Source organism: Corvus moneduloides, chromosome 3, assembly GCF_009650955.1.
Source record: "Corvus moneduloides isolate bCorMon1 chromosome 3, bCorMon1.pri, whole genome shotgun sequence".
Lineage (NCBI taxonomy): Eukaryota > Metazoa > Chordata > Aves > Passeriformes > Corvidae > Corvus > Corvus moneduloides.
The window spans coordinates 78,325,034-78,351,889 of NC_045478.1; the positions used below are offsets into that span (position 1 = coordinate 78,325,034).

Sequence of the window (26,856 nt, forward strand, 5' to 3'; positions counted from 1 at the left end):
CATCCATAAGGCTAGGCAAGCCATACCAGGCACCAAAACAGCAAGGAGGAAGGTAAAATTTATGCCAGAAGTGGGCTCAAGACACTAGTGATTTACATAAACAGTTTGAAAATCTGCCTGTCATCACCATGTCTGGGGCAATGTGTGGAAACATTATCTGGTAAATCAACAGCCTTGCACTGCACAGTGACCTAGATAGGAAATACAATGCAAGGAGGGGGAAGGTGAGACTATGCACTGTTGTAACACATAGATCAGGTTATTTACTGCTGCTTTTATTCTAGCTATGAGTTTAATAGTCAATAAACCACTTGAAAACAAGTTCTAGCCTCTCCCTTCCTTCTCAGACACTCTCACAGCAACACAGCATGCAGCCAGACCAATTTATGAACAATGTATTTCAGTACTTAGCAAAATGTTAACAAAATACTCTCAAAACCACTGTACACATCTCAGCTACACATGCACGACTTCAAGAGTACAGCCTTAGGGTGTCTGAGAAGCTGCTCAGAGGGATTACACCAACATTGGAGTGACTACTTATCTCTCATGTGTGTGAACAGCCTTGTTTACATGAAGAACCTCTTTCCATTGTGGCCTTTGAGATTGCAGGAGGCGATTCAGTTGCAGCCAGCTAGGATATGCGAGGATGATTTTGCTCACTGGAATAAAAAAGCAAAGGAAAGTTTTTGGGAGCTAATGCATGACACTGTTAGAAATCCTCTCCCATTTGTACATTTTGTCCTGATTACTTAGAAGCCAAGCATAACCAAGTGATTTGTCACCAGTTTCGGTTTTGTGAGGTTTTTTTCCTTGTAATTTATCTTACAATTAGCACATTGTATCATATATTCTAGCCCGTCTAAGGTCTGATCTTAAAATCCTACCATAAAACCTCAGCACACTGAAAGAAGTAAGTACTGTTCTGGTACAGAAAACATATCTCCCTCACCTTTAAAGAAATTGTAGCTGCATGACACTTTCAGGAAGGCAGAGGAATGATAGCCTTGTAGGGCAATGGCTCAGTGTTGCTATATTATTATTATTTCCATATTGTTTTTACATCAACAAAATAAAGATTTCTCTTAACTCTGAAACACTGCTGGCAGGAAGAAAAACATTTAAAGACTGCATATCAAAGGTCTTCGAGATCAAACAACTTATCTATAGAACAGTGCTCAATATGCAATCTGTCAGCAAGAAAATAGTTTACTTTCATTTTTCATTCTTCTGCAAACAGAATACTGTCTCCCAAATTAGCGTTGTTCACTCCAAATTACTGAGCTTAGCCAAAATTAAGCCTCTTTTTTATATTTTCAGATTTTTTTCCCCCAAAAGTAACCAAACAAGTAATGGAGTATGCCTCTTTCAAATGTAGCATATACAAGACTTTGATATTGCCATGAGGCTGAGCTATCAGAAGTCAAGAATGAAATTTTCCTTTTTCAATCCCATTTTTTAAAGTTATTTCTTTTGAAAATAATACATGAAACTTTACCCAAACACAATTTCCCCCTCATATTGAAGCTAAATCTTGGAAAATACACTGTAGCTAAATTTTGGAAGACAATGCTTTTTCATCTGCCATCACAATCAAGGGACCTACATTAATGGAAAGGGAGAGTGTTAGGACAGATTATTCTAGCTTCTGTAACAGTCACCTAGTTTTCTTCTATATTTACATATTTTTTAGAAACAAAATTCCAAGTGTTTTGCTCTTGGGACTTAGTCCAGAGTTATGTTTATGATTACTCTGTCACATATTATCACACTCATGACAGTCCATCAGAGCAATTGAATAATTTCTGCATGGTAAACTACAGCATTTCTTACAGCATGTATTGGTGTTTTCACTGGTCCCAGTGAAATCATTTCTCCATTTGTTGTGGAAAGATCCCCTCTTCAGGAGTGTTTCTTGACTGATTGAGGCAGGTATCTTTTTTTGTCGTTTGCAGCTGATAGTCACTGTGGCTGCATTTTCCACATTGCTGGCAGTAGTTTCTGTGTAGCATCTAAGGGAATTTCTCCCTGTACACGCATTTTTGGGAAGAGCCTTACATCTTAATTATTCTCCTCTCAACCTGTCCTCACACCTCATCTTAAAATGTTCCTGTTCCCCTTCCTGGTCCCACCACACTGCTCCACAACTCTGCTTCCTCTGCCTCCATTGGAGCTCAGCACTCCCCCACACAACGACATTGCAAAACCTCCTCAGGGATGAAGACCTCCTCTATTTATAGAGCACTGAGGCTAGATGAAAGTTTCCAGAGAGTTTTCTGGAAGAGCACCCACTTAGCTGCTCTGAAAGCTTACAAAGGGAAACAAGCTTGGACCTTGCTTCAGAGCTTTGCCTGGCATCGAACAATCACTAAACCTTTGCAGTACAGTATATAGTGCACCAGGCATGCATTTGATGTTATACATTGGCATTTATGAACCTCTGAAAAGTTTTCTTCCTGGCATGCTTGGGGCAGATTCTCTAGCATGAACCCATATTCTCAGTTGACTTTCGTCCTAAGTCTGTGATTCAGTACTATCTTAAGATAACAGAGAGGAAAAACTGTTTTTAGCTTTGTGCTGTGGTTTTTTCCTTAAAAGATTGAGGCTGATACTTTTAAATCAAAAACAAGGTTCCATTAACAAATGCGCTGCTGCATGTTGCTCCACAAAGATATGACTCAGTGTTTCTTTTATTCATGTCACAAGTTAAATACAGAATATGCATTAAAATAGTGGAGAAACGGTTGCTGTAACTACAATATGGTAGGAGTCAGGCTGGGTTCACAGGATGGGCATATCCACAAACACGAGTCTGTGTGTATATATGACCTAGCCATGCTCAGCCTCTCAAACTGATAAGCTGCTGTTTATTAAAAAAAGAAAGAAAAAGGCAGCAAGCCCTTGACTACTTTTGCCCACAGCACATGGCTTTTACTGGAGGATGTGTTTGCAAAAAGGGAGGAGTGTTGCCTCCCACACAAATTTCAACAACGATTTGAACAATTTGGTAAATAGATGAGGACAGAATCTTCATCTATTGTCTGCCTATCCCCTCCAGTTAGAAGTCAATCACACAGTGAGGAAGTTCTAATATAGAAATCCTTTTTAGGAATCTGCTTTTTAATGAAAACTCCTGAACATGGTCCCAGCATTACCAACAATCTGAGGGCACATACACACCCCAAAACAAACAAATGAACAAATAACAAAACACACTCAAAACAACAACAAAAAAAGAGAGAATAATTCCAGGGAGAAAATGTAAGCCTAATGCAACAGGAAAGGAAGAAAAAAAGTGAAATCCACCTCCTGACAAGATAAGCATAATCATCTTCCATTGCACTGTAAGTGGATGAAGAAGCAGCAAATTCTTGTTGACCTGTTTTTGCTTCTCCATAAAAATGAAAGGCCATTTCTTCTAGTACCAATAAATGCCACCTTTTCTCTAGGTCACTAATTAGCTAACTGGGTGAGCAAGGAACAGGTTCGGGTGACTCTAACAGTGACAAACTGATGCAGAATGATAGCAAGACTCAGACACAACCCAGCACTAATTACAGCTCTGTAGCACATACTATCACTCTGAACACAAAACAAGGATGTTAATGATACAAATTCAGCTGTGTGTTTGCACAAAAACCTTGTAAGCTTAATTTTCCAGGACTTAATATTTTGGTACTCCTTTGGAAAAGCTCTCCAATGTACAATTCCAACATTATGTTTCAGTGGATTCATGAACAGCGTTGTGCCATCTGAATGCCTATTGAAAGAGGTAAAATGAATAGTGTCAGTTTAGATCATGCAGGGAGGAGACACAATTTTCATAATATGAGAATTCAAATTATTGTATATCCAGTGCTAGCATTCCTGGTTTAGTAAATATCTGTCCTTGGTATAAGTGGCTTGGGATGTGCTTTAAAACACGATGAAATACCTTACTCTGGTATTAGTCAAAGAGTATTTGCACAGAGGGTTGTGCTTGTTAGCATAGGAAGAATAAGAATACAGAGAACACTATCATAATGAGTGTGCATCAATATCACAAGTTTTAATACCATATTTATTCAGTTCTAAAATATCAAGAATTAGTATCATCAATAGCCAGAACCTTTCAACTACTAAAACCTGAAAAGAAAAAGAAACAAACAAAAACTTACAAAATCTGAGTCCCTGGCATGCTGTTGGCACCATCGATAGCCTGAAACACCTCTCCTTGCATCCTTAGATGGCAGTATTAAGTGACACTAGCCATTATCCTGTCTTGGTATACAATATCCTGCACTTTGGATCTGCTGATTCCAATACAGTTTCAAAATGAAAAGCTTCTCTTCAGTCAGAGAGAAAGTAGAAATGGGTCAAGTTACATAATATGAAGTAAATAAGACTGAAGTTACATGACGTGACTGAGTCAGCTTACTATTCTGACTTGGGTGGTCCTGCTTTTCCCTCCCCAACTCCTGGCCCTGCTGGTCCACACCCTCTCTTACACCACATCAAACCACTTGGTAAACTGATCCAACTTGTTAATCCAACAGAAAACTACTCTCTTGAACTGACTCACCAAAGGGCTTGACAAGAGTGATGCCAAGGAGCATGGCTCTGGAGGGAGCAGAACCACCCTTTCTGGTGGCAGCAACTCAACACCATGTCTTAAATGAGCTGCAACTTAAGAAAGCGTTGAAGAAGGGCACAAGAGGAGCACTGAAGGCAAACAGAAGGGCATGGAGTAAAATCCTGTGTCTTTGGGAAGAATGGAAATGCAAGAATAGACATCACAAAGCCCTTGGGATGGGGTAGACACTGAGGGGTGCAAGGGCAGGAGAGCAACAGGATGTTGCATTGTATTATGCATCAGAGGGGAGCATGGGAACAGGCACTGTCCTGGCAGAAGGAGGAATGGGTAGTGACAGAAGACATGCTACTGAGTCCACCTTGATTGTGGTGACTCTTTGGGATTCAGGCTCACAGTGCTTGTGTGTGTGTGTGTCCGTAGCCAGCCCTGGGAAAGGTGAGCTCTTCAGGACAGATGTGCATTCTCAATAGTTTTAACAAAACATGAGCTATAATATTTTATCCCCATTGTTCAAGAAAAGAGGGAGGACACCATTGTTCACTTGAAAAACAAACAAAAATGAAGCCCGTCCCCATTCTTCTCAAGAAATTGCCTCATCAAAAAAAGAACAAAAATCAAACCACCAAGTGTTACTGAGGAATACTACCCAGTCAGTCTTACCAGCTCACAACCTCACTCACTATTATCTTTTCCTTCCTCTCTTAAATTACTGAGACAGGTCTCTTCTTTCATAGCAGCAAATGTTTTAAGCTCACTGTTTTCTTGGAATCTCCCCTACTTGTACAACTGCCTCCATAAGAAAAAGAGTTTAGGGATAACAGAAATTGTGCTATCTGGAGAAAAGGAAAAGAAACTGCATCTTCAACCCAATGATAAAATGTCCAGTTTTTTAACAAATATGTCTTCATAATTTCAGGAACACTTCTTGAGTTCCTCTCTTCAGCTCTGGGTAACTGTTTCTAGGTAATCAAAAAAAAAAACAAAAAACCAAAAAAAAAACAAAAAAACAAAAACCCCAACTGGAGACTTTGTAACTCATTAAATGGCTCTATATATTGCAAAACATGAGCTGAGGTATTCTCAAGCTTCCCAAACCAAGGGGCAGAGAGCAAACTGTCCTTGCCTACACCTCAGGGCATCCCTGTTCCCTTTTCCAAATACAAAACCAGGCACTGGCAGAAGTAAGAACTACGTGCCTGGCAGCCAAAAGATGAGGAAAGAGAAAATATGATGTGCAGCAAATCAGGTACACACAAAATAATCACGGCAGGTCACATCATCCTAACACTGCACGGCATTGTTTCCACCTTAATGATCTTTCAGCATGTCACCATGCTGAATCATGATGACAGAGGGGCAGGAAGCACATATCAGATGCAGAATGAAAAGGTCTTTTTGTGATTGTGGTGCTATGAAGTGCTGGACTTTATGTTGGAGTCACGTGTTCTCACTCTGGAAGACTTGTCTGCATCAAAATCAAGAGAAGTTCCTGGAGCAGTACAGATAAATTTGACCAACATACAGATAAAACAGAAATCTCTCTCTTTTTTTGTCCCCAAAACTGCTTATTTCTGTATCAGTGCATGGATTTCAAATGGGTTTAACAAATGTTCTTTGAAAGTAATTTTCTGTTCATAACTGGACTTTAAGCACCCTGAGGGCCTGCTGGCTTGCTAAAATTAGAGACCAAAAATGTACATAATTGTCAATCTTTAGCAAGACAGGGAGTTCTTTTCTAACCAGAGCCAGAAATACTCCCTCTGGAGAAATCTCACAAACAATGTGAAAAAAAGGTTTTGAACTTTCCACGGTACAAAGCTGAAAATGAGGACAAAACTGGAATGAGTTGGTCTTGAGCATTTTCTAAGCTATGTTGCATTTCCACAGCTTTACAGATACAGACATCTGGAAGCAGAATTTTCAGCTAAAAAGAAAAAAAAGCCATTGTTCTGTACTTCACTAGCATAAATAATTTTCCTTAAATGTGAATAAAATTATTACAGTAGACAAAAATTTTAATATGTATAAATATCTCTGGATCAGCCCTAACCATATTTTTGGTGTAATAAAAATAGGCTATATTCCCAGATATGAAAAGGCATATAATTTCAGACAGATTCAGGGACAACAAAACCAATTTTAGTTAAATAGCCTGGAGGAATCTCATAATATTAAAGGCAGTATTAAACACAAGTTTACATAGAGTAATTGAGAATACTCCTTATAATTTAGTCCAACACTTATAAACTCAGACTATAATGAAAGGTTTTTTCTTTTAAACATTAGACCATTATGATATTCAGTGACAACCAACTTATTCTATTACTTTAATTTCAGCAAAAACTTTTAGGGAAACTCTACAATGGCATCAACAAGCACTAAGCAGGATGAGAGATGGTACAGGATACTGCAGATCATTTTCAGGGCTCTGAGCCAAATTCTCTGTTGTTCCAACTGCCCTTTGCTACTTCATACTGTGGAAAATACCAAGTTCTTGGCATATCAAAGCCTGGATCTCGAAAATTTCTGAGACCCCTTCAGTTATGCTGCCCTAGTGATTTGAAGGGACCCTGTGTTTGGTCATGTGCTCCTCTGTAATGGTCAGCACTAGTCTCGCAGGGCAACGACTCCCCCACCTTCCAGATCACCTCTGTTGGGTGACCCTTTCCTTGCTTTGCAGAACAGGGTCCAGGGGAGGTATCTGGGAGACAAATAAACCATCCTAACCCTTTGAATACCTCAGGAAAAGAGCATGCATTCAACAAAGGAGCACTTGCATAGCCTTGTGGATGTACTTTGTACACTTTGTCCTGATTAGAAAGGAAGTGACTTTAACAGAGAATCCAACTCAGACAAACAGTTCTCTCCTTTACTTTGGAAAAGCTGCAAACCTGTTACAGTTCACTTGCTAGTATGAAAAGCAAGCTTGAAAAATGGCACTGGTGAGACCAGTGAATAATGGTCTAAGTGGAATAGCAGCAGTCAGGCTGAAGAAGATGGTGGAGTGGTCTGGGTGGAAGAGAGCAAATGCTACAAGCCCCCAAGTTCTGACTTTTTAATTTTGACACTGTTGTGGACATGCATCTGTCTCACTGACACCTTACACTACCACCTACCTCAGGAGCACATGTAGCTTCCAAGAGGCCTGCTGGCAGCAATGAAAAACTTAGCCTGGAGTCCAAGCATTTTTTTTCCCATTCACAGCAAAACTATCTCAACATGAGATTACTTTTCATTCAAACTTTATTTCTAAACTGACTTTGTAACCTTCTATAACCTTGTTACTCTGCATTCCTCTTCTCCCCGGGCTTCAAGGATTCTTTTTTGGTTGCTTGTATAATCTCAGCGCTGCAGTACGCAAGCTATGTAAAGCATGGTATAAATGCAGCTATTATTACTACTTAATAAAAACAGAGAAGTTATTCACTGACCAACCTTTTCTTCTTTCCCTTTCTAATAAACATATCAGATCCATATCTAAGTGGTGATAAAAAACAATGACCTTGCACTGAGTTTATCCCACAACATCCTCATTATGACTGGTATTTAATTTTAAAGACTTTTCACTGCATTCTCTGCAAAGCAGTATGTCTCATCATTACCTAGTCACTGGTAAAGTTCTTTTCCAACATCCACTGACAGACAAGAAATTAGCTATCTTGGAAAGGCCACTTCAGGGAGCAAGTGAAGAGTAACCAGCTGAAAAGAAAGAGAAGTAAGTCCCTTCCTCTTCAGTTCTGGCAATCATCATGTTCGTTTTTGTTGTGCTTTGTCCTTACACTGTCTTTTAAGGAACAAGGTCTTTGGCAATGAATAGGGTCTTATATCCTAGGAAAACATTTCTAGCATGTTGCAGACACTATTGTAACATAAATACTCATTGTCTTCCTGAGTTTCCTTACCACCACTGCTCCCCAACACAGCTTTGTCAGTGTAAAACAACCTTCATTAAGTTGTTTTGTGCCACTGATGTAGTGCTGTAACAATAAAATAAGGCAAATGCTTCATACACCCAAAGATGGATTTTGTAGAACGTGGTATTTCTGTTGACCATGCTGTGAAACAGTATGATGTCAAGACAACCTGAAGTAGCTTAGCACAATAGCAAATGTGAAAACTAAGACCTTTAATTGCATCCCAAAAGACATGTGGAAAAGAGAGGGAAAGAACAAAAGACTTCTGAAGCCAAATTAGCCTGTAAATTAATAACTATCATTAGATTTTAGCCAGGCACCATACTTGTGCCTTGGTTCTTTTCTTAGTTGTTTCATGGTTGGATGATTGAGTTTCAAGTCTGTGACTTTCATCTCCATTATGTTTGCTGAAGGAGTACACAACAAATGCAAAAGATCTTTAACTCTTCAGTTTCTAACTGGCAGAACACCATTGTTTACATTTCTCAAGTTTTCGAAAATAACAACCTTGACTCTCTTCTCATTTAGCCAGTTTAACAATGCTGCAAGTTCAAGGAAATCAGCTGAATTAATCTCATTTTAAAGCAAACTAGAGGAATGCCTAAGCCTAGTATTTTTGACATACCTCATATACCTATAGTTGAAGGAAAAACTCTCATTAAGCCTACATTAAAAATCTGTCCACTTAATGCTCTGGACTTAAAATTTGTTTTTAATCCACTTCCTTCTGCCCTTTTCACAAAGAAATTACTAATCTGGAACTTTGTTTTTAGTTTCCATCTCTTCCAGTTCATTTGCCACTTTTTTGTTTGTTTGTTTGTTTTTGGTGGTTGTTGTTGTTTTTAATTCACCCTTGGAGCTCACTGGTCATATTCACCTTGAAATTCTATCCACTGGGCTTTCATGACCTTGTCCCCTCAGTACTCCTTCTGCCTTTCTAATAATTCACCCTGGTTTTCCTTCTCATTTTTCACAGGCACTTGTAGCCTTAGCACATTTTGTTTCTCCTACATTCTTCGTATAGTACACTCAGGGCCTAACATTCCTCCAAGTCCTGTTACTATGCCAATCAATCTTAAATCCGGTTCTATAGGAGAGATGATAAGAACAAAACCATTTTATTTGCATACATAAAGTCATCTCACTATAATACAAGTATATTACAGTCTTAAGCCTCACAAAAGCCTATGAGAAGCAAAAGCATTAGTATTCGTCTTCTACAGTGGCAGAGAACAAGTCACTTATCCAAACTCACATGAAATCCTGTGGCAGCCTCTGGGTTACCAGAGGATTCCCCTTTCCACACCAAGATCTGTATATTGGCACACGTATTTTACACTTCTTGAGCTTTAGAATGGATTTGCTTAACTTACAGGCAGTGCAGACCAACTGTACGCATTGTGTCTCACCAGCCCAGCGCATGGAGCAGAGACTTGCTGTCTGTTCACCAAATGGTTCTCTGAGAAGATGGGCGGCAGAACATCCAACCCCAGAGCAATCCTTGCTCACCTCACCACACGGCTCTGAAGCACCGACCACCGTGTTGGGCAGTACTTCAGGAAACAGCAGAGTACACTCCACTTTCCTAAACTATACCACATGCAAGCAAAGCCACGGTTAATCGGATCAGTCGAAGCTTAAACATCACCTCACAGGAGTCCAGGTCCACATGTGGCTTCTGACAACTGACGTGACTGACCTGAGACCTTTGTCCCTCCACCAGCACTGCTCTGCCAAACGAACTTCCTTTTTCCTGTCAGGGACTTTGCCATGTTCATCACAGCACAGGCCACAACTCCTGGCATCTCCTTATTCTGGCAGCTACATCAACCGGCTCCTTCTTCCTGCTTTTTGCTTTTTCTAATCAGCCTAGCTCCGGCCTTCATTACCACCGAGTTAGGTGGGACACAAGCCACGTGTTATTTATGAAGGAGACAGCACATGTCTCTCCCGGTCTACCAGCTATCCAGCGGGAATATTTTGGGGCCTACGGGAGTGACAAAACCTGCCCCTCCACAGTGGCCGGGTGTCACCGCCGCCACCCTGCCTGTCATTCAAGCCACAGCGCCCAGCTTCCATGTCACCCGCTGCTCCACGGTGCCGCCTCACCTGCGGCAGGCTCACACCCCGGAGGGGCAGCGGGGCACCTCGCTACTGGGGTCACGGGCACCCACACACTAGCGACCTGCCCAGCGACGACGGGGCGGCCCCGGCAGCCCAGACCGGTGACATTCCCCAGCAATTTCCTCACTGTCCCTGCCGGGAAGGCCGCACTTGTCATAGGGGCAGAAGGGCGCCATCCCCACGGGAAGAGTGGCCGGAGGCCTGTCCGTGCGCCCAGGGCCGGGCCCCACGGCTGTGACGGCACCCCTCAGCCCCTCACGCAGCGGCGCGGAGGACGCGCCCGGCCCCGGCCCGGCCCCGCCCAGCCCAGCCCGGCCACGCCCGCCTGACGCGCCAGCGGCGCTGGCGGGCTGGAAGTGGCGTACGTGCACAGTGGGTCGCTGGAGTGGCGCCTCCTCCTCCTCGCCCCGGCACAGCGGCGGAGGCGCGGTGGGGTGAGGCGGTGGCCGCGCTCGCCCGTACTGTACCGGGCAGAGAGGCCGGCGGGGAGCGGAAGGCAGCCCCGCTCCGCGCCACCCTGCTCCCCCTCGGCCGTTCCGCCGCCGGCGGGGCAGTGATGAGGCGGCGCTAAGCGGCGTTAGCGGCGCAGGGAGGGTGGCGCGGGCCCCCGCGCCCCGGCCGCCCCGGAGGAGGCCGCGGGCCGGCGGAGGCGGAGGGCGGCGGCGGAGCCGGAGCCGGGCGGCCATGATGCAGTGAGTGCTCCCTCCCCGCGCGGCCGGGCGGGGGCCCGCGTTAGCGCCGCTCCCGCCCGCCTCCTTACATAACACAACCCGGCGGAGCGGGGCTGCGGCGGCACCGCCAGCGCCATGGCGAATGACAGCGGCGGAGGCGCCGGCCAGGGCGGCCAGGGCGAGAGCAGCGGCGGCAGCAGCAGCGGTAGCAGCAGCAGCAGCGAGCGGGACCGGCAGTACTGCGAGCTGTGCGGGAAGATGGAGAACCTGCTGCGGTGCGGGCGCTGCCGCAGCTCCTTCTACTGCAGCAAGGAGCACCAGCGCCAGGACTGGAAGAAGCATAAGCTCATCTGCCGCGGCGGAGGCGCTGCGGTGGCTGGTGCAGCAGGGGGCGCTACCGAGCCCCGCAGCGGGCACCCCCCGCCGCCCCGCGCCCACGGCGGAGCCGCGGCGGGCGGCGGCGGCAGCCGGGCGGGGGTCGGGAAGGGCGCAGCGCCGCCGTCCCCGGAGACCGCCGCCGAGGCCGCCCCGCTGACCAACAACCACGTTGCCGCTGCAGCTGCCGGTGATGAGGTGGAGGCCCCGGCCGCGGCCCAGTCCCCGTCGTCCTCCGGGGAGGCAGTGTTGCTGTACCGGGACAAGTCGAACCTGTACCCGGGCGGCGTGCAGGCAGGGCCCGGCGGGGCCGCGCTGCGTCCCAACGGGCAGACCAAGTCGCTGGTGCCGCAGCGGCTGGCGCTGGAGTACATCGTGCCCTGCATGAACAAGCACGGCATCTGCGTGGTGGACGACTTCCTCGGCAAGGAGCTGGGCGGACTGGTGGCCGAGGAGGTGCGGGCTCTCCACCACACCGGCCTCTTCACCGACGGGCAGCTCGTCAGCCAGAAGAGCGACTCCTCCAAGGACATCCGCGGCGACAAGATCACCTGGGTGGAGGGCAAGGAGCCGGGATGCCAGACCATCCGGCTCCTCATGAACAGCATGGACGATCTCATCCGGCACTGCAACGGAAAGCTGGGCAACTACAAAATCAACGGCAGGACGAAAGTGAGTGAGGGAGGGAGCTGGGACCCCCGGTGCCCGTCCTCCCCCTGCTCCTGCAGCCGGGGGGATGTTGCGCGGGGGGGCGGGAGCGGGGCGGCGGAGCCGGCGCTTCCCCGGGAGCGGGCGTGTGTGCGCGCACGTGTGCGGCTGTCTGCGGGGCTGCGTGCGTGTGCGCACGTCCGTCCGGCCGGCCGGCCGGCTGGCTGGCTGTCCCTGCGGGACTGTGCGGGTGCCTGTGCGGGGCTGTGCTGCCGCTCCGCTCCCCGGAGCCGACTCATACTTGCGAGTCGTGTCCAGTTCTGGACGCCTCAGTACGCGAAAGAAATTCCTTGTCTTTCTCTAGAGGGTCATGCAGATGATTAGGGGCTTGGAGCATCTCTATCCTGAAGAGAGAATGCGGGAGCTGAGCCTTTTTAGTCTAGCGAAAAGGGGACAGAAGGGATCTCATTAACGTATGTAAACATCTCAGAGGTTGATGTAAAAAAGATGGTGCCAGCCTCTTCAGTGTTGCCCAGTGACAGGACGAGGAGCAGTGGCCATAAACTAAAACACAAGAAGTTCCACCTCAACAAGAGGAAGAACTTCTTCACATTGAGGGTGGCAGAGCCCTGGAACAGGCTGCCCAGAGAGCTCGTGGAGTCTCTATGTGGAAACATTGAAAACTCGCCTGGACGCCTTCCTGTGTAACCTGCTCGAGGTGACCCTGCCTTGGCAGGAGGGTTGGACTGGATGATCTGCAGAGGTCCCTTCCGACCCCAACAATTCTGTGATTCATGCCCAGCCGCGGTGGGACCCCCAGACCCAGCCGGCCTGGGCCGCAGCCTCGACGGGCAGGTCGCTGTCCCGCGGTCAGCCTGGGGATTGCTCTCTACCGGGAAGGTGCGAAAGGGTTTGTTTGCCTCTTCACTTTTCCAAAGCAGGAAAAAACGGTGATCTTGTCTATATGTCTGTGTCTTGTTAAAAACCCCTTGACCTGGAAGCTTACCCGCTAGGCGATGAGTATTGAAATGTGAGTTCTTTCGTGGACTCCCAAAAAAACCCCAGGGTAACAATGCTCTGATGGGCTTCGGGAAGCAGGGGGCTGGCTGGAGAGTGTGGAAGCGTTCGTAGGCTCGCATGAATAGGCCGGGTTTTGGTAAGCCTTGGCTCAGGATGTGGCGTGCCAGGTGCAGGACTTAAAAATGTGGGCAGGAGACCCGCATCAGTGAGCGAGTGCCCCGGTGGCACAATAAACCCGTGAGTTACAGTGCAGCACTCTGGCAATGGTGTTGCAGCAGGAAGCGGAGTCACAGTGGAGCAGGGCGGCTTTGGGCAGAGTTTTTATATTACTGTCATCAAACCACTTTTCCGCAAAAATCTTAGTCCTTAGCTCTATTTCGAGACCAGAGAACTGAGTCAAAATCTCCCATTGTATTAGCCTAATTTGTGATTCCCTTCCAGTCCTTTAAATAAAATTCATGCCTTTGGTAGAGGACTAGTAATGAATATTCATTAGTATCTTTTCAGTTAAAAAAAAAAAAGAAGAGGGGTGAAGCCCCTTCAGACTTTGCTACCTCTGTTAAAGCATAAGGAAGCCAGTGAAATGGTAGGAGTCATCCTGCCGAGGTGGTTGTACTGTCACAGATGGACTGTTGTTGCTGCAGCTGCAGAATCTCAGCTGGTAGGAAGCTGCGAGAGGGAGGAAGGGAGAAACTGGAAGGCAAAAAACAGCCCTGGATTTGTTCAGGGCACGGGAAACTCCCAAGATAAAGAAAAGGGGGTGTGAATTTTTTTTTCTTTTTTTTGTAATGCTGTCTTTGCATTTCTTCAGTTGAACCAGTACTGTGCTAAAACTTTCCAATGAGAACATGATCTAGAGTCCTCATAGGTCCCTGCAGGACTTTTCTAAGCAACTTATATTTCAGGCAGTCTTAAATCTCTTCAAGGCTTCAAACTTGCACTCTAAAAATATCAGTGGTCTTGCTAGATTTCAGTTTTATGCAGCAAAAAGGAATATTGCATCTGTTTTTATGTGCAGTGGTATGCTTCTGTAAAGAATAGGTGCCGGGGCTTCAGAAAAGGGCTTTTGGAGTTGTAATCCTGAATCACACATGTAATTCCTGGACTACTGTATTTTACATTCCTACTTGGTTTTCAGTCACTGCTGAAATCCCTCTCTTTGGGGGATCAGAACAAGTGCAGGAATCGGATCAGTAAAAGCACAGTACTTTACTCCTTGGTGGCATGGAAATGCATTACTTTGTCTTCTCACTTTCCCTTACTTATTTCCCCATGGAAGTCAGTGCTTTTAGTGTGCAGGAGAGCTCAGTTCTCTAAAATTTCAGCAAAAGCAGAATGAAAACTGTCATTCACTCTCACACATTTACCTCAGAGTTGAATAAACAGAAGCAGATGATACCTAGAGTATCACTTCAAATAACTTGTATTGTAACCATATAACTTGTAGCCCACTGGTGGTGTTGGCATTGAACTTGATATCACTTCTATAAACTGTCTAGAAGCATTGTATGAAAAAGCAAGAAGAAATTGGTCTGAGATTTATAGCCTGAATCTCTTGGCTTGTAAACCTGCCTGTCAGGGCAAAAGCTATGTTGTGTTAATAGGATCTAATTCAAACTGATTTACATTCACCAGGGCCAGTCAATTAAGGTAAAGGACATGAAATAAGGTAGAATGTTAATTGTGAGCGACCTGAGATTTTTACATTTTAAACTCTCTGATAGGTGTTTAGTTCTCTAGACTACCTGGGCTACCTAGAACTGATCTACTTAAACTGACGTGGTTCTACCTAGTCCAGAGTGGCAGCAAATTGCTCTCCAGCCTGAAAGACATCTATACAGTAGTAGTTATGAACTAGGCAAGTGTCTTTGAGGTGTGTGGAGACAACAGCAAGTATAAGAGAATGGCTAACTATTTACTCATCTTGGAAGTCCTGACTTACTGCATTCCTTGCTTTTGTTCTCTTGCTTTCCAGACTCTGCTTCCTTCTTTCTCTAGCAGAGGGTGGCACATACTTGCATATTTGAGGACTAGTGTCTTTCTCCTTCCTGTTATTTTCTAGTTTTTTCTTCTTTCATATTTTCATAAATTCTCTTTTTTTTTCCTTTGTCTTATCAGTTGCCACATTTGTACATGCATGTATTTCTGTTTCCTGTCTGTCCTTTTCTTACATACCTAGTGGAGGAAAAAACCTGCTCATCAAAATCAGGAAAAGTAATCATCCTGAATCTCACCCAGGTGAGAAGTTTTTTCCTCCTTCCCCATATGGAGCATGAAGAAGGGGTTAAGGGTGGGGGCAGGCTTATGATTTTTTCGCTAGATTTTTCTTTCCCATATTGCAGACTCTGCTGATCTGAAGCTGGTCCTGGAGTAATGCTGCAACTTCCCAGTTGTGGACTGGGTTCCTAATAATCACCGTATAACCAGACATTTGATCTATCTGCCTATCCCTGTTTCTGCTTGCCATTACACCCAGTGCCAACCATCTCCTAAACCCTACTCCCTGCCTTTTACTGGAGGGACATTAAATAGACAGTTTGACAGGCCCTGTTACATCCCTTTAGTTTTTCGTTCATTTCCACTCCTAGAAACCTGTCAGAAGACCAATCCTGTTCAAATTGCTGCATTTTAGTGCTCTCCTCTACTAGTAGGCCAGTGGCACCCACTGCTTCTCAGCCACCTGTAGCTTAAAAAATTGCTTTATTTGTTACACATTGTGCAAACATGTGCAAAACTTGCTTTTCTGCTTTTTCTGGCAATTGCTCATCTCTTACTCTGGAGATCCTGGAGTTTTCTGAAGACCTAGGGGACTCTGGATTCAGACTAGTCTGACTGTGCCCTATTAAATCAGATTCTTTCAAAGCTAGTAATGATTCTTCAGAAAATAATTCTCCAAGAGTGAGTGGATTTCTCATACCCTGCTGTTAGCGTTTTTATAAACTAGACAGAAGAGGCTCTCTGCTCTTGCCACTTATTTATGTTACAACTTTTCTACAAACATGTTGGATTAATGCTACCAAGAAAAAGTAAGGTTTATGGGTGTTCTTTCCACTATATCTTATTCTGCAAAATATGACTTTGAGCATGTGTGGCAATAAGAAAACAAATGAAAAATAAGAGGTAGGGAATAAGAACTTGCCAACCAAGCAGATACTGGAAAGTGATGATGGTGCCAGAACTCTGGTAGAAGAAAGGAAAGCGAGCACAGGGCCAGGTGTGCAGCTTAGGTAAGTCCTGCCCTGATTGAAGAACCCGAGAGCTGTGGCTGGAGATCTGGGCTTAGGAATGTCTGTAAAGTGGGGTGCTTCCCTTCATTTTGCTTGTGGCATGTGCAATTACATTGATCCTTCTGTATCATTCTGGAGATTGTTTCACTATCTCACCTTGAATTTATTTCTTGGTAGAAAACTTACTGATCTAAGTAGTTCCTCATGTATGGGTTTGAATTTGCCACCGACTTGGGGGAAAGTGTGGCTAGGTCTCTCTCAGTCTCCCAGTACTCACTTGTGTTGCTTGACCTTGATACAGAATATGACCAATGCTTGTCCTTATCTGTTCTTCCCCTCACAGCAGCGTTTCTGTTGATGTTGTTTTCTTGTAGATGAGTGTGCCGGTCAGCGAAGGATTGTGTGGTGATTCATGGATAGGCATCCCACACACAGTTCTTAAGTCCCTATTGGAGTAGAGCCCTGACATGTGATGACTATAGTTTTCATTTGTTGTTCCTCATGTACAAGCCTTTTGAGTCCCAGGTGGAGCAGATGATCGGAAGACTGACTGGGATTTCTCCTGCAAATGATCTTTTGATTGAGAAGCACAGCAGCATCCAGAAAAGAATCTTGTTTACAGCCAACTTTGACATTTCTGAGATTCTGGCAGGTTCTCTTACTAGAGAAAATTAGAAAGATATGCTGGTTTCTGAGGGGCAGCTGTGTGGTGATTGTAACTTTGAAGTGTGGTATGAATACAGTGTGTCTGAGGGTGGGGAGCAGCACCTGTGACTGCTAGAACTTCTCCACACCCCTGTGTGTTAGGCTGTAGTTCAATGAACACTTTGGGCCGGCAGTGCTGGAGAAGTAGTCACTCTTCTTTGCCAGCACAAGTATTTACATGGCCATCCTGTGAACTGGTTTGGGGAACTGATCCATCTGAAAAATAAACTGGCAAAAGAAGTGCTCCTGGTTCAGTGTTCGGATGTTTGTGCTGGCACAGGGGACTGGCAGATGGTGAGACTTTCTTTCAGCAGCAATGCAAATTTATGCCAGTTTAAAGTGTTTGCCAAACTACAGCCTTAGTTTAGCACTTGGAGTCTGATTCTCCCAAAATTTGCCCTTGAAAATTCAAACACAGTTTAAGAAATCTTTGCTAGCTATGTATTTTTTTTCTTTCTTTTTTTTTTTTTTTGTACTTTTGTGTTCAGTGTGAGGCTTGGTTCTTGCCATCAGAAATGCATTCTTCTGTCCTCCAAGAATCTTTCTTGTGACAATTTTATACAGAAACTTTGCTTGTCTACCCACCAGGTGATCCTATGTAACATGTACAGTGGAAATGTATTTTCTCCACATGAAAACTGATTTCCCTTATACTCCCAGCTTCAAAACCAACCTACTCTTACAGTTATTGGCTGTTCCTGTCCATTACTCTGGAGTTTTATTAGCATCAAAGACATTCTTGACTTCCCTGTTTCAAGACAGAGCTGGATTGGCATCCTCTGCCATGAGCAGTGTGCTGCAGCTTGCTACTGTTTGCTGCTGGTAAGGAAGATCCCTGGTCAGCTCCATCCCCTTGTGCCAGCTCCAGCACTTGTTCTTCTTCAGGGGCTCTGTCTGATATGGGCAGTTCCAGTACTATTTCACATTTCATGACCTGCTCATTTTTTCTCTGTTGCCTGGTGCATTAGGATAGCTGTATGAAATTCTGGGTTGGTTGTTGCTTGCTTTTCCAAGCCTTTTTTGGCTGTAACTGGAGTTAATGTTTTTTAGTTGTTACTGTCCTGGAGGTAAGGAAACTGTAACATTGTAGTTTATGCACATCAGTGATTTCAGTACACTGTGGATAATGAATTTTTTCCTGTCAGTGATATCAATGATTTTTTGACCGTGTTGCTATTTTAATGGTCTGTGCTGTCTCTTCTGCACAGAATGGGCTCATTTAATACTGCCTAAGAATCAAGTGGGATGCTTCTCATCATAGCTGTACAGCTTGAGAGGAAGAGCTGTCTTCCCTTCCCTGTGGCCTCTTGGACTGAAATTCTTTGCAAGTGATGTCCTGCCAAGTCATAGGACTGTCTGAACAGCAGTTCTCAGATCCCTGGGTTAGTTGTATCAGTAACCTTGACTGGTTGGTTGAGAGATGTTTTCCTTTTTTCTAGATGGTGCTTAATTTCTGAATAGGCTGCTAGCTATTTCCTGAAAAAAAAAAAAGGGCAGCATATTATTCTCTTCTGTGGTATTTACCATGTTCATTATATTTGTAATTCAGTTGTGTTTAGCCTGTCTTGGTTAATATCTGATGGCTCTTGGCTTGAACAGGCTAGATTGCTATTGGAATTTTGCGGGATGCTGTCTTTCTAGTTGCTCCTGTGCTGTTCTGTACTGGGTGCTAGTATGTATGTTTGTACCTGTAGGTATGTACATAGCATACTTGGAATTTAAATGAAGGCTTTCTACTGCAGCAGAGAGGAAACTTGTTAGAAAAGGGAAACGGATACTCGGTATAAAGCAAAAATTTCTTCTTGCCCATCCGCAGACTAAATAGTTTCTCTTTAGGCTCCTTAGAGAGCTCTTGTACAAAGACAGCACTTTTTTCAGTTCAGAAATTAATTTTGGGACTGCTGTGAGTGGGTTGATTAGTGAATTCTTCAGTAGGACACTCGTGGGGCTCCCTGGCTCTTGTGCTGCTGTATTTTGTTACTTTTCAGTGGGGGAGTAACTGCAGACAATGCAAGGACTGTACAAGTGTTTTTTGGAAATCAACATACTCAGATTATATCAATTCAAGTACTTTATCATTGGCATGTTTTTTACACAGCTCTAAGAAAACAGTATTTTGAAAGTAGTATTTTTAGTGAATAGAACAGTAGAGTTATTTGACTTTGCAGTTACTACTGAGTGAAATAATCATTATTTATGATACCCTTTTTGTCTTCTGCATTTGTGGTTTGCTATTTAGACCCTTCAGAGGGAGGACTAATTCTAGGCTTTGAGGCTTTTTGGAAAAGTCATTTGGTGCTGATTAAATCCTTGTAAACGTCTTTGAGTTTCTGAAGGTTGTTGGTTAATGATGGGTGGTCAGGCATATTTCCAGTGCAGGCTTGTGCCAGAATTAGCTGGTAAGTGGCAGTCGTAAGCATCAGGTCAAAATCCACTCGCTGTTCCAGGGCAGTGTCTGTCAAAAACAGAGCAATGCCTTTATGCACGTAACAGCTGCTTACACTTGAAGACTTTCTTGTTCTTTGGTACTTAACTTAAAACTGCTTCAGAGTATTTTTGTTAGCGTATGGTGTTATAAATAGGAATCGGGTAGAAATGTGCGTGTCTGCACGTCTGTGTGGAGGTTGTGTGTGGAGGTATGGTGGTTATTGATACATTGTGTGCCTAGTGCTCTGACAAAGAGATGAAGGCCATACCTGTAGGTAATTGCTGGGGCCTAAAGAGAAAAGTTATTTAATACCCAAGGATTAATTTTACACATTAGTTTAGGCTCAGACCAGCTTAGAGCACAGAGTTTGACCGTGAAGGATTCTGGACTGTAGAAATTATGTACAACTTTGAGGAGGTGCTGCTTTGTCACCCCACTGTGCTGCAGTGACAGCAGAGCCTGAGATTGCCTTGCCTTTTTTCAGCAAAAACAAACATGTTGAAAATGATACAAAGGTGAATGCACTGAGGGAGTTCAGAAAGCTGTTTTTCCTTTTAGTCCTAGCAGGGTAAAGGAATTGTTGCATTGATTGTAAAGTTATAAAATGCAATAACAGCTGAAGACTCTAGGGACTTATATGTATTTGCTTGGTTTGGTTTTTTTCCTGGGTTTTGTTTGATTTGTCTTTTTTTTTTGTATGAAGATATTTTAAATCTGTTTCCAGGAAGAGCTTGAATTATCAATTCACATCAATTTGTTCTGTTGATAGCTTGAAATTCTTGGTGAGGTGGCAGAGGCTGCAGGATTTTCTGCTGGGCTTAGCCTTGCTGTGGTTTCCTGCCCTTCTGGTGTGCCAGGGTCTGTTATCTTCCTGCTTGAGTAGGTCAGAAGGCTGCAGCTATATAGTTATAAAAGTCTTGAAGTTACTAGTCAAATGAAGCAAAAAAGTTTCAATAATAGTTTAGCCTGACTGTTGTGATAATGTGGAATTTAAATTGGTATAGATTAAAAACTTGTCACAACTTTGAGGCAGAAATCCTCATATGTTTAAGTTCTCTGTGCTGTGAAAAAATCCAGGGATGCAACACGTGTAAGGTTTCCAAAGCAATTTATAGTTGGTTAATAACGTATCTCTCTTGTTGCTGCTCTCTGTCCTGTTCAAGCATCTGTTCAAGCAGCTAAACCTTGCCGTGGATGCCAAGATCCCTCAACAGCTTCTGATGTATTCGAACAGTGTGTGGTCTGTTCTCTGCTGAAGGCATTGGGCCCTTCCAGTTTCAGTGGTTGCTGCATTGTTGTTCAGGCAGCTGGCATGCAGCCTTACTGCTGTGAGAAAGGAAACTGTGGCCAGTTGATAAGGGCATCTTAAACTGACTCCTTTTCAGTTGGCACGCTGGATGATGCCCAGTGAAATAGATGCTGGCTTAATCGTACCTCTGTTTGGCTTAACCTTATTTGTGTGTGTTTAGCCCCTCTATGACAGCACATCAACCAGGCAGTAGCACTGTTCATAGTGGTGGATTTGCTCTTTCAGGTCATACTGGGAGAGACTGAGAGAGCTGGGGCTGTTTATGCGGCAGAGGAGAAGGTGTGAGGGGACCATACCAGTGTGTACAGATACTTGATGGGAGGAGTGAAGAAGAGGGAGCCAGACTCTAGGCAGCAGTGTGCTCAGTGGCAAGGCAGTGGTACACCGAGATGCAAGAAATTCCATTGAAATGTAAGAAATGCTTTTTCCACTGTGATTGAACCGAAGAAGCAGGTTGCTACAGAGGTTGCGGAGTCTCCATTCTTGGAGATACTCAAAACCTGATCACTGGTCACCCAGCCTGCTCTGGGTGACCCACCTCTGAGCAGTGGGCTGGACCACATGATCTCCAGAGGTGCCTGCCAACCTCAACCCTCCCATGGAAAAAAAATACCGCAGTTTGAAATGGAGGAGATACAAAACAAGCCAAATTTTGCAATCTGTTAAAATTTTTTTTCCAGCAATGGCACTGTCAGTATAAGTCCTGCTTATTGCATGTGTGAATGAAGTTACCAGGAGTCTGTCTTTCTACTAGTGTTCATTTGCTCCCTCAAGGATCATTGTGGTCAAATATGCCAGTAATGTAGCTGTTTGAAATACTCCTACCTTGGATCCCTTTTGGTCATCCAGGGGGTCACTTTTACTAAGTCTGTGCTGCTGCCTCTTTCCTGTTTTCTCCCAAGTTGCCTGTTTTTTCCATTCATATGTGCGTATGCTCATAGCACAGTCCTTTCCTAGCATAGCTTGCTGATACAAAGCATGTGTATACTTCACAAGACTGATTTAAGAAATTAATTACCTATAGGGGATTCATACTTTCTCTTCAAAATTATTTTATATAATATATATGATTTTGGGGCCACTTCTGTACTGAGAGGGCACAGTACAGCAGGTATAGTTATCCTTTTATTGCAAAACAGACAGAAAAATGAAATATGCTGTTTCAAAGCCATAAACTACCAAAAAGTGCTTTGCTTGAATATTTTGCGTATTTTTATTTATGGAGTAAATTTGTAACGAACATCTGGCCAATATTTTGGGTACATTTCAGTTTTATTTTCCTTATGAAAAATGCCACCCACTCCATTTTAAAAAATATGAGTGTGAGGAGGAAACACTTGAACTGATAAGAGTCAAGCTTATGTATTTTGCCAGGCTGTTGAATAAATCAACAACCTGCAGCTCTCAAGTTACAGTCCTTACCTCTTCCATCTACCTTCTAGCAATTTTCTTTCATCTGTATTCCCCACACAAACTTGCTGCTCCTGCCCTCTTCCATCCTGCCTGTGCTCCCCTGAGGACCTTGTTCTGCAGTGGTATGTCCCTTTTGTGTTGAGGGAGAGGAGAAGGGAGAAGGAACAGGTGCTGAGAGAGGCCGGCTGCCCCAGCAGGGGTGCAGAGGACGAGGCTTGCCTCAGTTGCTGCTCTGTGCCAGGTACAGCAGTTACAGGCACCCTGTCAATGGCCTGTCCTCTGCAAGGACTGCGTTAGAGAGATAAGAGCCATGTGCCTCTTGGGAGATGTCAGCCTGGCCATCCATACCATATATCTACTGGGAAATTGAAGCCAGATGGAGTTGTGTTCATCTGAAGTGGCCTTCTGTAGGAACTAGATGCTAGGCCTTGAATTGTAGGTTAAAGCTAAGTGTTTTTGAGGAGTATCCATTCTTACTATAAAAAACCCCTAAAATTTAAAACCATTTCTTCTTATTGTTCTGATGCTGAGGACCCACTCTGCTCCAAACTTACACATTTTGCACTCTGGCTAATTTGGTTTAGGTTCTAGCAGGCTGCCTTCTCATGTTTGCTCAGTGGGAGTTCTTCCTTATCAAATGTCTGTTTAACACAAGGATTTGTTATCTATGTTTATACTATTTGTATTTGTTGTAAATAATCAATAATTGTTGTGTATATAAGGCTTCAAAGTGTATATAAAATTATGTTCTCGTATACCATCTACCTCTGGCAATCCAGGAGCTCTGAGCCAGAGGTTGTATCTAGACCACTGCTTGTAATACGTGCAGATAGATGGATACATTTGCCATTAATTTATGTAATCTTGTTTTAAAAGCCATTTGTACTTTTGGCCTCTGCAACATCCTGTAACAGCGAGTCCTGCAGTTTGATTAGATGGAAAAGGAACTTCCTTTTGTTTAAACCCACTGATGGTGATTTCAGTGTCTCCTAGACTGTATTGTGAAAACTCACTTCCCAGTAGCTTTACTTGTCATAGTCTTTAAAAAAGTCTGGCATTTGCTTGCATGCATTTTTTTGGCTGACACGCTTCCCCTCCTAAACTGAAGAATTGTAGTCTTTATAGTGTTTATCCAATAAAATATTGTTCCATGATTCTAGTTATTCCTGCTGCACTTCTGTGCAGCTTTCCTGGTTCTGCTAATCAAGGTAAGACAAGCAGAAGCACAGTATTTAATGTACAAATATATCCTGATTCTGTATGCTGACAGGGTGATGTTGCCTTTCCTTGTTTAGTGATTTATGACACTTTAGTTGCCTCCTCTGCTGTGCTGAGATGAAGTTCTTGGGAGAACAGCCTGTATTTAGTAAATTTTTTTTTCCTAAAGTGATGTTATCCAGTTTAGAAGATATCACTGTTTTTCTCCCCCAAGGGGTATTTCTTTGCACTTACTCTTTCCTGAGTTTCACCTCCCATTTTGTTGTCCAGGTGGTTGGTATCATTCTACACCTTTCAGTGTGCCTTTCTGCAGCCAGGGCTAGGATGGGCTGCAGCATATTTAGGTACTGCAGGTAAACACGATCACGCTGCTCCTTCATCCCCTTTTCCCAAGTCACACAGGAATAGTACAGGTCTTGTGGGAATCCTGCTGGTAACATCTCATTTTTCACTAAAAGGAGGTTAGTTTGCTGTAGTGAAATTGCAACTGGAATTTACTATTTTATTGGTCTTTCCTTTGCCTGTTCCATTATTTTGAAATGCCTTGGAAGTAAGATCCATGGTTAAAGTGCTTTATATTTAAAAATGTCTAATGTTTGCATTAAAATTAATGGGTTGAGTAAATTTGTATTAAATCTCCACTATAGCTTGGACAAAATGACATGTAATGACTGTTGAAGGCCTCCTAACACCTGGCACAGACTCAAGAACAACACAGAAGTTCCTATACTGGAGTTCTGACTTTGTCATTTTCCTTAGTGAAAATAGAAAATGGGAGTTGTCTCTCTCATAAGCCAAGGCTATGCCAAAATTATATTGTGGGAGGTAATAAGATAAACACACATTATTTTTACCTCTTAAGTCCTATAGCTTTATAAAGGACCTTGTAAAAATGAAAAATAATATTCCACTGCAGGACATGAAATGTAGATGAAGATGCTATCAACTAGCTTTAAGTTCAGTTTAGTTGTCTCATATAGCAACTTGAATTTTGCAGATTTCTAGTTTTTACAGTGTCCTTTACTCTTTCTACGCTCACATCCTGCTACTTTGAAGGAACACACCCACCGAAAGACAAAGCTAGTAATAAATGATGCTTCCTCACCATTGAGACTTCAAGTTCTGCAATTCAGCTTAGAATAGCTCCATATTAAAACCCCAGAGAAAACTTGCCTTTGAAGAACGAAAATTCCAATGCACCCCCACCCCCCCCTTCCTTCTGCCCCCCCCTCCCTTTGGGAACAGCTTTCTGGAGGGAGTGATGGAATTCTTTAGGGTCTCAGTGGGGAACAGAATTTGCCAGTGATGGGAAGATGAAGTCCCTTGGAGATTTTTTTTCCTCTGAAAAATCTGTTACACTTTTTTTTGTCATCCAGCCTTCATTTTTATAGAAGGGTTATCTTGGTTTGGGAACCCTTAATTAAGGGTTGTCTTTACAGAGGAAGTAAATTCTTGGAGTAACTCTTAGTTGTCTTTGAGGTAGCTGTATAGTATTGCTTGTATTGATCCTGGCAATGAAATATATTGGTCTTTTTAGTGATTTTTGTGTGTGCCAAGTGGGGGGATAAGTTGCTAGACAGGCTAGAGGGCAGAGCTGCCATTCAGAGAGATAGAGGTAGCTTTTTGCAAGGCCAGTCCATGTGAACCTTTTACCTGCAGTACAGATGATGTGAGTGGCCTTCTGCATGCAGTGGGTGGGTGCTGTGCTGTGCGTGGAGCGGCAGCTTTTTTCCTATCTTTGGTTGCAAATCTGTGTGCTGAGAGTAACCTCCGATGTCCAAGATGTTTTGTGGTGCGGTTCATTAAGAGGCCGGAAGACGCCCAAAAGCAATTACAGCTGAGGCCTGCTGAGGTATCTCACTTGTTAGTGCTTGCAGCTTGATTTCATGGGGTTAGTAGCAGGGCAGTCGCAATTAAAACCCGTGCTGTGGGATTTGCTCCCTTCATTACTGCAGCACGTGGTTGGCAAGTGCATCCACTGTCCACAGGTCCTTGTCCACTCCTCCCCTTCCTCCCTGTTCTTCTCTACAGCCTTTCTCTGGCTTCGCAATCAGCTTTCCTCTTCTTGGTTGCCCGTCTCCAAACAGATATGACTTAGGATACAAAAAGAGTTTTGGGATCTGTAGTGTCTTTAGTATAAAGATACAGGGCCATCTACTACACATAGTAGAAATTAGTAAATTGGTTGGCTGCCCACAGATAATTTCTTGAAGTGCAGTCTCCTATTTAGAAATTGCTATCTAGTGTTAGTGTGCAATATTAGATACATGTTTTAGGAGATCTGTTGTTTATTTTCAATATGGTCTCTGCCTGAAAGACTATTTCTGCCAGTCCTGAAATCTGAAATGATTGCTTGCTGACTTGAAAGGGAAGTTGACTGTATAGAAATCTGGAATCTAGACTTTTTAGAATTGGCTGCTTGTTCCATTTGTTCCTTAGTTCTTGTGATACTCGGCATTATTTTCCCCCTTCCAATAATGCAGACTTTTGTCAGTGTTGCCATTCTTTCTGGTGTCTGCTTGCTTCATCTTCCTTTCACTTCACTGTATATTGTCTGTCCACCAGTAATTTCCACTGCTGTTGCTTGACTTCATAATGAGTTCGTACCTTTGAGTGTGAGTTGTTTCAGGGTATTTGTAGACTGAGGCAAAGACTTTGTCATCCGTTATGCTGTTGCCTCTGTTTTTTTTCTTTTGTCTTTAATTGGTACAACATTAAGCTGGGAACAGGCTTTACTGAAGATCTGCAGATCTTACATGTAGGTTGCATAAAGGTGTGATGTGGAACACTCCTCTTGGTCTGACGTGACACCTCTGATCTGGGCTACTACTGCTAATCCCTGCAATCTCTCCCCAGTGAGTACTGTGGATTGCAAAGCCCTAGCTGTCCTTTGGTTTACTGGGAAAGTTTCTGCTGATTGGATTTTAGGGACATACAAATAAACCTTTTTGCAGAAACATGAAAAAAGGAGGTGTGCATATCCTGTCTTGAAATCCGTTATTTCTAGGTGGGGTATGGAATAGCGTGTTTCTCTTTCTTAGTAAATACAGTGCTTTTAAGAAGGCTTAAGAGTATGTAAGTGCTGGCTGCACACTAACACAGCTGGGGTTGAGACTTTTGACTTTGTGTGGGCATTTGAGGGGAGGGATCCTGGTTCTGTGCTCTTCCGAATGCCTTCAAAGAGGGGGAAAAAAGTCTCTGTGACAACTTGTTTAAGAGAAGCTTTCTTGT

At 43.8% G+C, this 26,856-nt stretch overlaps 1 protein-coding gene and 2 long non-coding RNA genes across 3 annotated transcripts in view; 2 read left to right on the forward strand and 1 right to left on the reverse strand.

Annotated features, from left to right (window-relative positions):
* The window catches only part of LOC116440936, a 58,450-nt gene extending 47,551 nt beyond the window's left edge, over positions 1-10,899 (forward strand). Inside the window, exon 3 of the long non-coding RNA XR_004238810.1 lies at positions 9,900-10,899. This is a non-coding gene — a long non-coding RNA (uncharacterized LOC116440936). The remainder of the gene's footprint in view (positions 1-9,899) is intronic.
* On the reverse strand, positions 255-9,906 carry LOC116440935. The gene is made up of 2 exons (XR_004238809.1): positions 4,158-9,906; positions 255-3,760 (listed from the first exon to the last, which is right to left on the reverse strand). It is a non-coding gene; the product is annotated as an uncharacterized LOC116440935 (long non-coding RNA).
* A 45-nt stretch (positions 10,900-10,944) lies between the features above and the next one.
* EGLN1 (egl-9 family hypoxia inducible factor 1) overlaps positions 10,945-26,856 on the forward strand; it is a 34,533-nt gene continuing 18,621 nt past the window's right edge. The window contains exon 1 of the mRNA XM_032102314.1: positions 10,945-12,329. Coding sequence (XP_031958205.1) covers positions 11,418-12,329 — 912 coding nt within the window. The 5' untranslated portion in view covers positions 10,945-11,417. The remainder of the gene's footprint in view (positions 12,330-26,856) is intronic.